General features: G+C 39.8%; 1 protein-coding gene across 4 annotated transcripts in view; it reads left to right on the top strand.

Moving 5' to 3' along the window:
* The window catches only part of LOC122813026 (CYFIP-related Rac1 interactor A-like), a 1,136,056-nt gene that overhangs the window by 952,369 nt on the left and 165,785 nt on the right, over window positions 1-17,902 (top strand). For all 4 annotated transcript variants that reach the window (XM_044085138.1, XM_044085156.1, XM_044085145.1 and 1 more), the window contains one exon: window positions 2,054-2,159. In XM_044085138.1, coding sequence (XP_043941073.1) covers window positions 2,054-2,159 — 106 coding nt within the window. The remainder of the gene's footprint in view (window positions 1-2,053; window positions 2,160-17,902) is intronic.

Raw genomic sequence — 17,902 nt, 5'->3', positions numbered from 1 at the left:
CAGTAAAGCCTGAGTGATCAAACATGAATAAAGTATTGTTATTATTATACTAAAAAAATAAATTTTCAATAATAGTATTGTGAGTCCAAATTTCTTGTTTCTGTAGTCTTTTTTTCTTATATCTTCCAGGGTTGGAGAGGGCTTCCTTATGTACAGCACATTTAATAGACTTTTGCACAAAACACTAGACTGAGTGCAGTGTTTGTGCTACTTGTTTATTTAAGCAATAACCCATGCCTGGGTGTGGGTAATGCTGGATTTACCCACGGTTGGTGTGGTTTGGTCACAAGGGTGAAGCCCAAGTGGCCAAACAAAGACAACTGTTGGTAAATCGAGCATTACCCAGACCCAGAAGTGGATTATTGCTAATATACAATGACATTATTTAAGAACAAAATACTTACTTTTCTTAAATAACGGCATTGTATAATGCCTCCTTGCTGCCTTCCACAGCTGTCCAGTATTCTGTGGCAGTTCTGATGTACTGTGCATGCGTATGGTTACGCAGTATATCAGAGCTGTATGTGGAAGCAACGGAGAAAGGAAGATCTCCGTTGCTTTTTAAAAGGTGTCTCACTATGTTAAAAGAGTTTAACATAGCGAGATATCTTAAAAGAAAGCAACAGAGATCTTCCTTTCTCCATTGCTTTTTTTTAAAGCTGTCTTGCTATTTTAACATAGCGAGACAGCTTTAAAAAAAGCAATGGAGAAAGGAAGATCTCTGTTGCTTTCTTTTAAGATATCTCGCTATGTTAAACTCATTTAACATAGCGAGATAACAGCAATGGAGCTCTTCCATTCTCCATTACTGCCCAACAACAACAACAACAAAAAAGACATACTAATGGAAAAAGTCCAGGCGACCGGACCTTTTTCCATTAGTATAAGTCTGATTTACAACGTGCACGCTGACCAATCAGCATGCACGTTTTGGAATATTAATGGGGGGGGTCATTGTATAATTATTTATACATGTTGTTGACTAGGATTCAGGATTGTACAGGCATTCTTCTGCTTATGTAAGCACTTATGCTACCATGAAGCCATACTGGCTAGAACTTACTAACCAATCAGTGCAGCACAGCATTCTCTGTCATTGTATATCTGTTTTTTAAATCTCTGTGCATTGTGCAATATTGTAGTGGTTGCATTAAATATTTCTTAAAAAATGCTTGGAATGTATGCATATCAGTTTATTAACTAAGTAAGCCTGTACATTTGTAGGAATTACTAAAAGTTCAAAGATTTTCAGAAGCACAGTTAAAATATGTCAATAAATGTGGTACTTATTTCAGCAAGAATGTGCTTTGCAGTGTACTTGAAGTTGGGCCATATTAAAGGAATGATATTAGCACATTTTCAGTCAGATGATCATAATAAAAATAATAATGCATTGTATACATTTAGAATCACTGATGTTTAGACATGTAAGATTGCATTTATGTTATTTTATTATATTCTAAAAGTTAATTACATCCAGTATTTGTCCATTGCAGTAGTACATAGAAGTGCGTTTGATATGTTTAGGTTTCATAGTACCTGCATGCTGCATATGTATCTTCTACTGTATTTGTTGGGTAAAACTTTATGTAAAACTAATAAGAAAAAATTAAAAGTAACTCTAGTAGAGAATTACTGAACAATTGAATAAAAACATGTTCAGTCATACTCTGTCAAAGGTCTAGAAGCAGCTTCCTATCCATGAAATGGTAATATCTGTTTAACTAAATTATCATTTACAGTTTGTATGAGTTGTAGCCTTAATTAGGATTAGTATTACTATTTTTTAATCAATGAGCGAAATGAAACAAGTTTTAAGTTGCTTCTTGCTGTCAAGCTTTGAGAGGAACAGTTTATCAATGATGTAATTACATCATTTTTGTGTTGAATGCTGCTCTTTGCCTAGGATACTGGTAGAAGCTCTGAAAGTCCGTCTTTCACTTGAAGTTTGGTTACTAATTGTCCTGAAATTTGATTCAAGCCCCAACCTTTTACCCTTGCATTGTTATTATTCTGAACCTCTCAGTAGGTATCTTGTCTGCTTCCTTTCCAGGCAATCTCAAACCCAAGTGACCTCAGCCTACAGGAGAAAGCGTGGAATGCTGTCTGCCCTCTTGTTGCCAAACTGAAACGATTTTATGAGTTCTCACTACGGCTGGGTAAGACAACGCTGAGCATAACTTATGTTTTCTATATAGGTTTTAAGGATTGCTGACTTAAAACTGCATTATGTACATTTCAAAGCAATAGTAGTCTTTTTCAGATTCAGAAAAGATAACATCACTGATGTTAACCATGCTAAAATGATGTTAAAATAACAAATACCGTGCATTAAAAATGCCATGTTAAGTAACAAGTGCTACAAGTAAGGGCTTGATTATGTTTGCCGATTAAATGCTGTTAAATTACTGTGGAGAATTTGTAGTAAATTATATAACTCATTCTAAGAATGTGCCTTCCTGAGTTTGGGTTGGTAGCTGGTATACTGATTAAGGTGTTTACCTCACAGACAGGGTTTAATGCTTACCTTTGAAATGGAAATTGGCTAGTCTTAAAATATCTCACCAGGTTAATTTGCCTACTACTTACCAATAAAATCTTGTTCAATCTTTTGTTTTTTTTTCTCTGCTTTCTAATTTGCTAACTAGTAATAATAGCTGCATTACAGTTGTTAACCAAGTATACCTCACTCAACTCATAGCCACACCTTCAGGAAAACTAAAGCAGTGATTCAATATGAATAGAAGAAAACAGGCTGTAGCACAGAACACCTAGTATAACCAAATGCATATAAAAATGCATATTACACATGGCATAAACTGACACTACTAGCGCACTTATGTCAAGTATACAGGCTTTACAAGTTTAGCATGACAAGCCTTATAACAGCAAAACACAGACATACTGTACTGTATACAATGACATCCACAGTATAGCGGCTACACTATATAATAGTGATGAGCTGTAAAAATACAGAATACATACAAGAAAAATACTGTAAAAGGGAGGGGATCAAATTCTGATGGAATAATTAAATGGGACTACAAAGAAAAGCCACATAAATTGGCATACTGTGCTGCTGAGTTAATTTATACATTGGTCACTGTTAATTAGTTCATTTGTTGACCAGGATAGGCTGATTGGGCAGGGTAATTTTTAACAGAGGTCTGCAGAAAAAATCTCATTAACATTGGAAATAAACAGTACATGAAAATACAAATATCGCAGCATCATGTTACTTCTAACATATACATGCCTGTGTACATGTAATAGACAATACAATGCATATGACATTAAAGCTATATTTTAGATAGTCTGATATTAATTTATTTATTTAACATTTATTTTACCAGGATAAGTCCAACTGGACATCATGTGTCCTTTTTCAGTGGAGTCCTGGGGAGAAAAGCTCCAAAGAAATAACAGTGTACATACATGCTTTAGATAACAATAAAACTGGCATACAAGATAAGAGAAACAATGAAGTACAAAAACAATTATGTAGAACAATAAGAAACCCAGCAGTAGTACCATTATTTACAATATATACAAAAAGTACATTTCAGGTGAGAGTATAGTGTATGCATTAAAGGCTTCAACAGGTCACTTACATATGGAAAAGTGGGTCTTCAAGGGGGGGGGTGTTTGCAGTTGCAGAGAGGGTTAGTATTGAGGTGTAATTTACGAAGGCCTTTAAAGGTGCCTGTGTGACTTTGTAGTCTGAGTTCAGGTGGGAGGGTGTTCCATGCTTTGGCAATATCATGGGAGAATAAGGCCTCCCCAGAACTGCTATTGCATTGAAAATCACTGCAAGTAATTTTTTTTCTTTGATTTTTTTTTTTCTGCCATAACAGCTAAAATTCCCAGAGTAGAGGGACAATTAAGCATTGACTGATTAAGGGGGGATGCTTGATAGTCAGCTGGCATAGCAGCAAAAATCACCTAAGAAATAAAATTACTTTTGAAAAATGTCTCACTGACTTAATGGTCTGAGTGTTTTTATCAGACTGAGCCTTCATTAGCTTATACCTTGGTGAGATGAAGGTGAAACATTTTAACTGTGCCATACTGACTGTGTTCTTGCTTTGTGACCTTCATTCTCATCAACAATACTGTGTATTTTCACTTCATACAATCATAGGAAGTAACTAGACTATTGGCCCTGAGGCCCTTATAAGCCTAGCCAAGAATTTACCCATGTTTCGACAAGTCAGCACCCGATGCCCCTACCCAGCAGGTACACAGGTGGAATCCCAGGGGTGTATTTTCTGTTCCCCATCCAGTTATCCAGGTTGCACTTAAAAAAGGTCTTAAGGTACTCTTCTTGACATGGAGGTGGAGTCTATTCCACAGAAGGAGACATCACTGGGACACAAATTTGTCCCACCAACACATCCTATGGATGTCACAGACCAGGTTTAGGTCGCACATGTATGTTACTTGAGTTGAGCTAGACTTGTGGATATGCAGTAGTCCCATCAAAGCGGGGTCTGAGATTGCTTTGTATGCCAGACAGAGGTCACATTTGAGGACCCTGTATGAGATTGAGTAGAGGGACAGGACTTTTAGCCTATTTGTGCAGGGTAGATGTTTGAGGCCCTGGATTCTCCTGGTGAGGAACCTCTGTGGTCTCTTTAGCTGCTGCATGTGCTTTTTCAGGTACATGCCAAAAGGAGTGTTGTACTCAATAATGGGTCTTAAAACCGAAGAATACAGGGATGTTATGACCTCCTTGTCCCTGGATGAGATACTGTTCCTAATGAGGTGGGCCACGTAGAAAGCTTTCCATACAATGGAGGCAATATGGTGGTCAAAATCAAGTAGCTATTAACCTGGGTGCCCAAGTCCCTCACAAATGATTGCGTGCTTAGGATCTTGTTATTAATACGATAACTTGTGGGGATATCATACTCCCCAAAGATGATGATGATTCATTTTTTGGCATTCAGTTTGAGGCCACGTTTCAGGGGGTCTATATTATGATATTGCATGCTGAGAAGAGTGAACGACACATAATCGACCCCATGTAAGCAAAAGCTTACAACGTCAAAACCTCAGAACAGCAAATTTTTTCCAAGGGAAAAAAATCGCTGCTCTGAAAAAAAAAAAAAAACTGTAAAACAATACATAATGTGGAGGGCTTTGCTCTCCACACACCCCCCTGACATGGGGGATGTGTCCCCCACACACCCCTACTTAAATATACCAACTCCGAGATCGCACTACAGTGCCAAAAATGGCACAGTAGCAAAAGTGGCCAAGCAAATTCTTTCTGAGGGAAAGTATTTGTTGAAAAGCCACTTCGCTATTTTGCCTTTTTGCACTTTTCAGTTCAACAAAGATGCAATCAACAACCTGCGTCTGTGACAGCATAATAGGGAACCTGTTTCAGGCACCAGTCATTTGTTTGGGTGAGGCCATCTTGAAGGATGTCTGCATCACTAGGGGAATTGATGACAGCGCCTAGCTTGCAGTCATCTGCAAATATGGTCAGCTATAGCCCACTGGTTTTCGCCTGCACCTCAGAAAAGTATATCCCAAACAACAGAGGCCCCAAGCCCAATCTCTGGGGCATGCCACTTGTTATGAGTCTACTGCTTGAGGTGGCTTCCCCTATTTTGACTAGGCGGGATCTATCAGTGAGCCAGTTTGCTACCATCTGGTAACATATGGAGTGATGCCTAGTTGAGAGAGTTTATCTATTATAGCCGAGTTAGGAATAGTATCAAAGGCTTTCACCAGATCAAGGTAGGCGATGCGCACTGCCTTCTCCTTGTCAATGGCATTGGTGACTGTCTCAAATAAGTCAACTAAATTTAACAGGCATGACTTCCCCTTAATGAAACCAAACTGTATGGGATACACTGTTTGGAGGTTGCCAATGTCCTTATTATTGAGGTCCATGATAATCCTTTCCATAGCTTTGCAAATCAGGCTGGTTAGGCTGATGGGTCTATAATTTCCTGGATCAATGGAAGCTCTACCTTTGTGCAAAGGGATGACAGTGACTGTCCTCCACTCAGCTGTGACAAAGCCAGTACTCAGGCTTTGGTTGAATAGGGTGCCTAATGGTGCTGCAAGTTCCTGGCTGAGTTCATGTAGAATGCAGTCAGGGATGTTATTGGGTCCCATGGAGGCTGTATTATTTGCCTTTGAGAGGGCATTGATGACTTGCTTCCTAGAGATAAGGGGAGGGGGGGGCAGATGCAGGGATGTCCTGATTTACTGATGGGGGGACAAATGGGGTAAAGTTTTCACTGAAACTGTCTGCCAACAGGTTGGCTATATCTACATCATTTGGGTATGTGGTGTCCTTGACCACCAATTCTGAGTAGATCTGAGTGTTTCCTTTGAGATTGTGGGCTTATATGAAGAAGGCCTTATGACTTTAGTAGATGTGTCCAGTTTGGACTCGAAGTTTGCTTTGGAGGATTTCACTAGTGCTCTTATTTGCCCATTCAGGCTAAGGAGATATTGCTTCCAATTAGGCAGTTTCTTCTTCTTGGTCCTGGACAGCAATTTTTTCCTTTTATTTTAGAGTTTATTTATTGTAGATGTCCACCAGACAGGTTTACTCTTTCTTGAGGAGAAGGATTTTGTCCTGTCAAGTATTCCCCGATTCCGTGCAGTTATATAAATGCTTGTATAGTACTTTGGTGTAGGTTTGGACATTTGTGCCAGTTCCTATGGAGGGGAAAGGGGGTAGTGAAGCTGTTTATACCTTCTCTCAGGAGGTTGTAATTAGCTTTGAAAAAGTTTTTTTGTTTGACCGTAGCTGGAGGTGGGGGAGTCAGGGGATAGGGTGACTTCCAAACTAACTGCTTTGTGGTTGGATCTTACTAGGGAGGATGACACTGTAGGGATGCTGCAGTGGTTACTCATGTTGGTTAATACCAAGTTCAAGATAATATCACCTCTTGTGGGGGTGGCAACCAGCTGGTCCAAAGCATTTGCATTGATGAAATCAAGGAATCTCTAGACATTTGTATTTTGGCATAAGTAGTTCTACCAGTCTATGGTTGGGTAGTTAAAGCTGCCTTGGATCTAAAGGGTTGAATTTTGATAGATTCGAAGAGGTCCAGATAGACTGAGTGGGCATCTTGAGTCAAAGTTGGGAGGTTGTAGCTAGCTATGATTTGAATAGGGGTCTTGTCAATGGTTAACTGCACCTGGAGTGTCTCCTGTGCATCATACTTTTTGACCAGCCTGGAGGTGTGTATGTCTTTAATATATATTGAAACTCCACCTCTTTTTGCTTTGCTGCCCACAGTATGGGGTCTGAATGTATGATAGGATGAGCAACCTGGTATGGCTGGGGTGCTCTCCTCAGCTTTGAAGCAGGTTTCTGTGACTGCACAAATGTTGGCATCTTCCAGGGTTAAGAATGCTTGCAATGAGAGCAGTTTCATGTTTAGATTCCTAGTGTTTAGCAGCATGAACTTTAATATGGATTTTGGTGACATTTTCACGTTGGTTGTTTTGACCACATGGCATTGCCTAAAAAAGGCACTATGGGGGAAACAAGAGCCTTTGCCAGAAACCTGAAGTCCAAGGGAGACAGATGCAGGCTACCTCTGGCAAAGCATCAATGTCTGTCCATCATGTGTTTCCAGGCTGTCAGGTACTGGATCCCCTTGGAGTGACACCAGAAACTAAGCTAATTGTAAAAGTCAATCATTTTCTGTTTGTATTGAGGCATCATTCTGGGTGAAGGTTGAATGCTGCTTAAGGCTAGGGACATACCTGCCTGGGACACATATTCAGCAAGCTCAATCATGTCTTCATATAGTCCAGGGAGGTATGTCTTAAGTCATCCGTACCAACATGGACTATAACAGAGTCATAACAGTACCGTTGTTAAGAGACTTGAGTGCATGTGTGATATGGTGGATTCTGGCACCTGACAAACAACTGACAGTGACTTTCTCCTTATCCAGCATGGTGAGGGACACATGGTTAGGTCTTAGTGGCTGTGAGACACAGGTGTGTGGACTATGTGTGGCATGTGGTGTGGTGAACTGTGGAATTCACATGTGTTTTTGCCTTGGAGGTCTCTTTTGTTTGGGTATGTTTTTGATGAGGACCTCCGTATATGTGCTTGTGTGTTGTGTAGGTGTGGGTGGTATTTGAGGTGTAGTATTTGTGTTGACAACCTTCTCAGTGCCAGATATACTGGCTTGTGAGGGAGACAGCATAGACTCTAGGTTCTTAATGTAATTGCATCTCATATAAATTGTGGTCCTAAGTGGTAGTAGTAGAGGGTTGTCCGTGTACATTTTTAGTGTATTATTTGGCTGACATTTTATGTTGTATGCCTGCATAACTTCTTTAATTCATTTAACATTTTACTTGTAAGTTTAATCATTCTGCATTAAACCACAAAATCAGGTAAAGTCAGTTCTGCTTTTTGTAAATGACCCCCCAGATTTTATTATTTTTTTGCATAAATAAACTATGCTGTTTCTTGTCACTGAATAATGTTACTCGCCAAATTCAGTCTGATTTAGTTCTTTAGTTCAGCCACATAAACATCTATAGTTGACCCCAAATATTATTTCCTTGTAAAGAAATAATAAATGTCAAATGGTATGTTTTATTCTAGTCTCACAATAATTCATGAAAGCCTCTCTTATTATTGCTATATTTTCCTTCTCCACTTCCTGAAATGTAAAACCCTTTGGAGTACCACAAGGCTCCAAAATGAGATTCCTCCTTTTTGATACGTAATTTTCTGATCTTCATACTATAAACCCTAATATGTAACTAACAAAGATCACCAATGACTGCAAGCTGCATCTCATCATCTTCAGCAAGTACTAATCCTTACAAACAATAGTGTACAGAAAAAGACACACCCCTCATCTACCACTTACAGCTTAACCAGTACTCCAACCCACATGGACATAGTAGTCACAGATCTCATTGCCTGAGTAAACAGTTCCCTCACCTTTGACCACTATGTTGCAACAGTAGTTAGGAAATGTTTCAATGTAGTAGAAATGATTTCGAAAGTTATCTCATTTAGATCCTGCTCTATAACCCTAAACTTCATCCCTCCTGTTTCCTAATCCTAAATCCCCTTTCACTGTCTAATCCTAAAACCCACCTCCCTCTCCATCCCCACAGAACAAATCTTGTAAAGGTACAAACAAATTGCAACTGCAAGTACCATAATTTTACTTTAAGCTATAAAAGTACCTTATACTGGACCAAAGTCCAGACTTTATTCCAGCAATAAAAATGCTTCCTACCATAAAAAAAGAAACCTTTATTATAAAATAGGACTAAACTAGCAGGGGATTCACGCAATTCATATGTAGGCAAAGGAGAAACCATGTGGAGAGACAATTGCCATGTGGGCAGTACCATCCTCCACCACCATTTCCAGGTTTGCAGTGGAAAGCCCATAGCCATGCTTGCAATACCTTCCTCCACAAGTTCCAGGTAAACAACAGACAGCCAATTGCCATGTTCCCACTACCTTACTCAAGCAGTTCCAGATGTACAGAAATAAGCTCTTCCTCTGCTTCTGTGACACTATGAATATTGCAATTGCAAGTGCCATCTTAGTCCATCTAGTCATGGAAGAACCTCCTACTAAACCAAAGTATTCCATAGAATCTGAAATTCTCAAAAAAGAAAGTTGACAAGAGTGTACTTGTGTCTAATACATAGTACATGTGTGGCTTTAAATGAGGGATTCTCTTTCCTTGTCACATTTACTGCAGTGAAACAACAGACAGCTGCTTTAAACTATTCAGTCTACAAATCATTCAAAATCTTCTGTATTTTTTCAGCATTTTGGGACTTGGCATTGTGAGTCCTGACATTTCAATGGGGACATGTTAGTACTGGACAATGATATTTTTACAGTTTAGTTTTTAATGATGTAATGACATTATTAACAGGAATAAGTTGATTAACTCAGCAATTTAATGAGTTAGAGTCTCACTATGACATGAAATTAGATTTATGTCTTTGCACTAATTAACAACAGTTAATTCGGGTGTCATTCTACACTGCCCTTTCAGTTAAACCATTAAACTGTGCATAATCAGGACTCAAGGTAACCTGAAAATGTCATTGCTCTGAATTCCAAACTTGCATACATTGGACAGGGGTTCCTATTACGAAATTGAAGAGGCTGAAGATCTAATGGCTTTAATATCGTAAATCATGTGTTTTTTGTGAGATTGTGGTACAGTGAAGATCAGAAAATTTGCCCTTTCCTCAATGTAGTGTGATCTCAGAGTTGGTATATATATTTAGCGTGGGGTGAGGGAGGCACAGCTCCCCACAAAAGCTACTTCGAGGTACGGCATTTTCGATTTTTAAGCCATTCAAATGCCGGTCTTTTCGATGTCGTAATATAGACCCATTGGACAGGTATCAACTAATAATACATCCTTACTTCCATGTGTTACAGATGAGCTTTCATTGCCTTGATTATACCTCTGCTTAGCGTATATGTTAGGTTAATGACCTCAAGTCTATGTTTAAAAGTCAACAGAGACAGTTGTAGGTAATCTTGATACTAAATCAAAGCTATCACTCTGCTGTTCTTGGGCCTGAATAAGGAATCATCTCTACTCTTGGATTGTTATTATGATATGGATTATAGCCAGCATCATTCCAATCCCTTTGTTCTATACATTGCAGATATAACCAACCAAAATAACATTTCATCAGACCTTACTCTGCACTTCACACTTACTAAGTGGTGCTCATGTGTTATTGTTGTTATGTATTTATTTCTTTAAACAGTTCAGCACCACTGATTTATCAGCTTTGAATATCAAGGCCAGGATTCATGGACCTGTATTGCTGCTCTTTGCAAATCTTGCACAGCTAAATGACACTGAGGTGTGGTAGAAAGAGTACATATGGGCAGCTGTCTTCAGCACTGCATAATTAAGCCAGGCAACAAATAGGCAAGTAGGCCTAGAGCTGGAATAGACTGTACAGACTAAAAAAAGCTGTGCAGTGAATAATCCAGAGAGTGGCCAAAGGTCACAAAGTGCAACCTCATTTGAACAGAAATCCTGAACTCAGGCTACTGCATCTAAGTACAAATAACTGTTTATAGCAGTTAAGCTATGCATCATGATGCATACCTCAGCAGGATGGCACAATGCACTTCAGACTTCTAAGCAGCCATATATTATCAGTGGATGCAGTGTTATGGTATCCATCTATAAGGTCACCTGACTGATTCATAAAGGTGTTGGAAAGGGGTTTACAGGTAGTCAGACAGAAGTAACAGCAATCAGAGAGTAACAGCAAGCAAAGATTAACACATGTAGACAACATATAGGAGTGTTCAAGATTCAGGCAGGGAAGGAAACTATTTCAGGGTCTTTTGCTATGTCGTAGAAATGAAGAGAAGGAAAGGTGACAGGAAAAACAGGAGAGTAATAAAGTGGAATAGAATTTGTGTAGCTGTAGAAAGAAAATCACAGAATAGCACAAACAAACTGGGGTGGAAGTGCACATAATAGGATGGTGGCAAACTGGAACAATAAAAATAGAGAGCAAATAAATGGTGTTGCAGAGGCTGAGACAACATAAAGCGTGGAGAGAAATACACAATATGAATGGAGTACAAGTGATTGGGGGTAGGGTGAGGGGACAGGCAACTGCCATGTCATCACTGTCCCAGTCCAAAGGGACAATACAGAAGTCAACTACTGTGTGATATATCAGGATGACCACTGATATTGGTCACATCCTCCTCTATTGGCCCAATGGTAGGATCAGCTGTTTGAACAAATTTACTATTCACATCAGGTTGTCCACATGAGATGTATATTAGTCTATTGTTTGCTTCACTGCAGCCTCCACCCCTGCTCTAGTTGGGTCACCTCAGGTAAAGCATGCATGATAATTGCCAGTGAAGAACCTGATCCCTATCGTATGAGGCACTACTAGTCTTATTATACTAATGAAACTCAGCAACAATGTCAGCAGTCATTACCACAATCAACAGAAAAAGCAGGAGGGACAGGTTCATAACCCAGAGACTGCCCATGCTATGGAATAGACTTCCCATACATGTGGAACAGAGCACCTCACTGGCCCTCTTCAAGAGAAATCTTGATGAGTGGATGGGAAAAAGAAAATTCACCCTGGGGATCACTATAGTGGCTCTACTAAACAGATGCACTGGGAACTAAGGTTGTGTGGCACAATGCTAGGGTAATCCCATGGGCTAGGCTTGTAAAGGCTCCAGGGCCATTAGCCTAGTACACACCTATGAACCTATGGAACATCTATTATCTATGCATGCAAAATGCAAAGATTGTCATAAGTGAATGTATCCTGAGAGTGGAATAAAAACTCTAAAACAGATCAGCAGTTGTGTAAGGAATTAACCATGGTGACCACAACAGTCTCCTGCATCCAATAAAAGGTGACAAAATTGGTATCACATACTGCTTTTTCTGAAGGAGAAAAGGTTCATTAGGAACCATGATAACTGTATCATGAGATGTTAGAATAATATATACTGTGCAATAAATTAAACATTTCCCATTAGCTGCAGGACATGCAGCAGGCAACTTTGTGTGCCCTGTGCATATCTTGATACATAAACTGAATATGACACAGGTATACATGGAGACACACTAGATAATGTGCAGCTATCATGACACAGTATAGTCTAACCCTGCCCTAGAACAGATCCCTGCAGAATGTATCATCTGCATTGCATCAACATACAAATAGCTGTTTATAGCAGCTAAGCTATGCATACTGATGCATACCTCAGCAAGATGGCACCATGCATTTCAGACTTCCAAGTAGCCATGTATTACCTGCAGCCACACTGCTATGATGTCCATATATTATGACACCTGTTGGATTCATAATGGTAGAAGAAAGGGTTTTACAGAGCATAGGAAATGAATCTAGCTGATGTGGAACATCCCCATATTAGCTAACTGAGTTCCTAATATGACTTTGACAATTATTTGACAGTAGTACAATGGTGCAAGCAGTAACATTGTCCCCTCATAGCAAAATATTCTCCAGTTTGGTAGTTATCTGGGGTGCCTTTTGTGAAGAGTCTGCATGTCCTCCCTATTTTTGTGTAGTTTTTTTCTGAGTGCTCCCATTTCCATCCCTGTTCTAAAGGCATATAGTTGGTGTACTGAGGACTCTAACTTGTCCGTAGGTGTGAGTACACATGTGCATGTGTGAGACAAAAAAAACTGACAGTCTATTTCTGCTGCTTTGAAAACTCCACAGATAACAGTGGCTGTGTATAGGGTCACTCAGGAATTGGCTGTGACTCAAAAGAATGAAAGAGAGTAAGCTAGTGAGCAACAACAGTCCCAAACCTACATTAGTATAACAAAGAAAAGCAAAAGATATGAAAATAGCATTCGAGGTGTTCCTACAAAACCTCTGCTTTTCATGCACAGAGCTCATCAGGGCACTGGCTGTGCCGGTTCTGGCCATCATCAAACTGATGCTTGTACAATTCCACTCTGCTGACAAAATCCCTGGCAAAGGACAATGTCAGGTCATGACAGGCATCCACTTTTATGAAATGCACAGTAATAGAGGACCAGTAGGTACTGTCTGAATTAGACATGAAGGAGATAACAGTATTATTTGCTCTTATTTGCACACTATGTAGGTGCATTCTGGTGAGAATGAGCAGAAGCTGCCATTCCAATGCATTCCATTACAAAGACATAGGCAATCTCCAAACACTTGACCCCCAACCAGTTTGGATTCTTTGCTGATCTTTTTTGCTGGAACCATTGATATGGATAAATTTGGATTTAAAATAGGACTGCAGAAGGTTTTTTTTTTTTCTTTTGTTGTAAAACTCATTTATATTGATAAGCCATGATAGTGATTTACTTTTAATTTTCCCATCACATTTGTCTTTACTGGTGACTGACAAAACTATATACTTTTGAGGGTGGGAGATGAATTCATTTACACAATCAGAAACTGAATCTACATGAGGGCTGCTAATATTGCAAGAAAATTTCAAGAACTCATCATAGAGTTTGAATACTTCTGTCTGTTTCTTAAATTAAGAATTCGTTACTCTTATTTGATATGAAAATGTCAGTAACCTATGATCAAATGCAAGTAGGGATGGACATATTTCAGGGGTTGTATATGTGGAGATTATATTTGTAAGGACAAAATATAGACTGTTCCTATACATAGTAGGTTTACTATTTGTTCTAGGAAAGTAGTGTGTATTAATCCAGGAATTTTTAGGTATAGCTAATATCTAAAGTATAGATGTAATAACCAGACAACAGAGTGTGAATGTGTGGTGCATCTAAAATAAACACTGGCAAGGAGGGAGTGCTGTCCTTATAATGAAACCAAGTCTCAGTTACAAAAGACACGTGAATACACTCACATTTCAAGAGGTACTCCAGTTCTGAAATTGTGTTATCTATACAACTGTCATTGAGAAAAAACAACTTTTATATAGTTAGATTTGGAATTTGTTATACACACAAACATACTCACTCTCTCTTTGAATTTACCTTTGATTTGAGTGCTGCAAGTCATTCCTACCCTACATGATCTACCATTAGATTACATTTGTATTTGCTGGGTGTGAAGGCCTGAAGAACCCCTGTAAGATTGTGAATCCTTGTACAGGACATACAAGTCACCCCATCATTGTTCAGCCATATACGTGTGAAATCTGTGGTCCTAACAATGGGGCCACCAATTGCTAGATCATTTCTTAGTTGTTGTGGACAGGTTATAGTCTGAAACTTGATGACTTTGTGATACTTGAGAGGATGTTTATTTTGTATCATTAAATTTCTGCTGAGACTTTATTTTTCTGTTGCTAGGTTGCTTGAGAAGTGATTTTCTTAATAGCCTCAGCATATGATAGCTTGTTGAGATAGGTGTGGGTGGTATTGTGTGCTACTTGCTCACTTGGCCTCCACTTTGTATAGATACTCAGGTCTCTCACATATTTTGTCCTATATGTCAAGGAATTGCTCATTATCTGTGAGCATAAACCAATTCCTACACTACCTAAGGACACACGGTGCTATGAGACTGGCTACAGAAGCAACACAAGTTGATTTACCTTCAGTGTAAGCAAGACAGGATTATTCCTTTCAGTGGATGAAGTGCTACCTTATATATAGTTATTTATCTAGTAGCTTAGTCTCAGGGTTCAAGAGGTCATAAGTGCAAGATGTTACAGTAACTAAACCATTAGCAGTGTTAATAGCAACAACAACCACAAGAAGCATAAAGAGATTACAGAGCCAGATGTTATGTACAGTTAAAAAGCTATTTAATCTTGGACTTATGACTAAAGAGGTTAAAGGAGTTAGATTTTAGTTTATCAAGCATTTGTGGCTAAAGACACCATGGCTAAGTTTCTAGGAAAGTTACTTATATTTGTTACATGCACAGTGCAGCGTTAGCATTGTTACCTCACAGCAAGAGGTTCTCCCGTTCGATTCTCTGCTGGAGTGCAGGGAGTGCCTTCTATGTGGAGTCTGCATGTCCTCCCCGCAGTTTGGTGGGCATTCGAAAGACATGCGTAAATGGGCGTGCCTTTGCTGAAGGTTGAACATCGAGCTGGCACCTCGGCATTCATGAAAATCTACTGCCAATCATTAGCGGACCGGAGTTCCGCTGTAGCGACCCCTAACTAGGGAAAGCCGAAAGACAACAACAACAACTGTGCGTCACATCTGCACATCACACAAAACAGAAATTTAGAGAAGCATTATATAGCAAAATCAGCTGTGCTCTTCTATCTAGAGGATACTGCATACCATACTTGATGTCTAAGTAGTTGTTATGTATGACTCTTGATACCAGTTAGCATAGCGGTTAAGGGATGTGGCTCCTATGCTCAGGGTACAGGGTTTGATCCTGACCTCCAGACATTGCCTGTATGGAATTTGAATATTCACCTTCTGTGCTGAAGGGTTACTCCAACCTCCAAAAAATATTCTGAGTGTTTCTGACTCAAACTCAGGAATGGAGGTGTGAGCAGTAGCACAAACACTATATGGTGCCTATAGGGGAAGAGCTGCATAGACCAATGGCTTTGGATATTAACTGTGGTGCACTGTATCCTCTAGATACGAGAACGTGCACCACAGACTGTGTACTGTATCAGGGCTAGCCACTCAACAGAGGAAATTTTGGATATAGGTGATTTGGTTATTTTGACTAATGTCACCAAACATGGGCATGGGTTCTTGCCTATATCAAAGTCAAAGTCAAAAGTTAAAAGTAACGTTATTGTCATTCAGACCATACACAATGCACAGCTGAACAAAATTTGGTTTCTCCAAGTTCATGTACAAAAACAGAAAAACACAGCAACACAGAAACAAAAACACATACACAACATCAGTGCCAGCAGTTACAAATGAAGGCACAAAGCTTCAACAACCATGATCTCCAGCAATCCAGTATATCCACATCACCACCATCTCTCTCTCCAATACCAGCATATCCTAAGTCCAATATCATCCCCCCGACACCACAGACCATTTCCAAAGCAAACAAATACCTGGCAGACAAAAATTAGGCATCTGCTGCTGTATTCGTAACAGCCACCACTACCTGAAGACCTGAATGGCCACAGCCAGCCCAATGATCCTCCAACAAACCAACCATCCACACTATCACAGTCACCCTTCCATCGCCGACACCATCAGCAGCTTCTCAATCAAAACTGGATCTCTCCGACCAACAACTCCAATCCAGTCCTTTCAAAATCATGCATAGCCTCCAAATTTGGTCATCGTTTTCCGCTTTCTGCCTTCTGCATTCTGCACTCCTATAAATTCGCCACTGAAGGCTCAAAACTTCTTCAGTTCAACGATATCACAGCAAAACATAATAAAGCATAGCATAGCAAAGCAAACTCGACACAACACCATGGACATCACGGCATTTGTCCAGGCCAAATGGACCACCTAGCAAGCTACAATTCACAAAAATCAAGAAAAAAATCACAAATGTACATTGATAGCTGGAGAGGCCACTGCCACAAAAGGTGCCACCATCTTGCTCTTTTCTGTGATAAGTGGGCTGAGGACTCAACCTACACCAACCTATGCCATTGACCCATGCTATCAATTAGAGGGGCCTATGTGCTCCTATTGACCAATGTGTAAAACCCTACAACTCTCTTTTTGCGCGGTTTTGTAAACTGAGCAGCGTCTGGCAGCGCCACCTAAACAGGTTTAAACTATTCCAGGCTCCACAAAGTCTGCTCTTCACTTTTTCCCTTAGAACTGTTAAAACACTCAAAGTAATCACTCTATTCTCTTTCTAAAGCCCTGCACTTGCTCAGCTCTTATAAGGAAACACTGATTAAGCACTACACCCTCCTTGACTTCTCATAAGTATTAGGCTCCCAATTGGTCCTTCCTGATCAAGTGAAAAATCAGTTCCCTTCCCTAATCTGATCAGTAAAAGAACAGTTCCCTATACTAATCTGGTATGTCCAAGGGTCACTTTCAGGGTTACTCTCCAGTCCATCTGGTGAATCTGGGAATTTTGAGGCAATGTTACTATTGCCTTATGTACACAGACAACCCTCTCCTCCTTCCAACAAACTATAATACATGTGAGAGATGCAGTTACACAGCCAAACTGGAGGCAGAGCTCTCTCAACCCAAGACTGGCACAGTCAGTCAGGAGGAAAAGGTAACCACCCGCACCACAAATCCAGTTTCACACAGACCTATTGCATCTGCATACCCAACACATAAATACACAAAAACATACTCGGAGGCTCTAAATAAAAATCTGCCTAAACAGCAAAGACCTCCTAAGCAGATATCCAAGCAACAGTCACCCCTCAACAATACCCACGAATCACATATCTCACAAAATCAGTGTGCCTCACAGTCCCAGCCCTTAAGGCCAA

The sequence above is a fragment of the Protopterus annectens genome, chromosome 1.part1 (genome assembly GCF_019279795.1).
Source record: "Protopterus annectens isolate FY-2018-M chromosome 1.part1, PAN1.0, whole genome shotgun sequence".
NCBI classification, from domain to species: domain Eukaryota; kingdom Metazoa; phylum Chordata; order Ceratodontiformes; family Protopteridae; genus Protopterus; species Protopterus annectens.
Note: the sequence above shows the minus strand (reverse complement) of the source record. Positions and strands in the feature narration are given on the sequence as shown.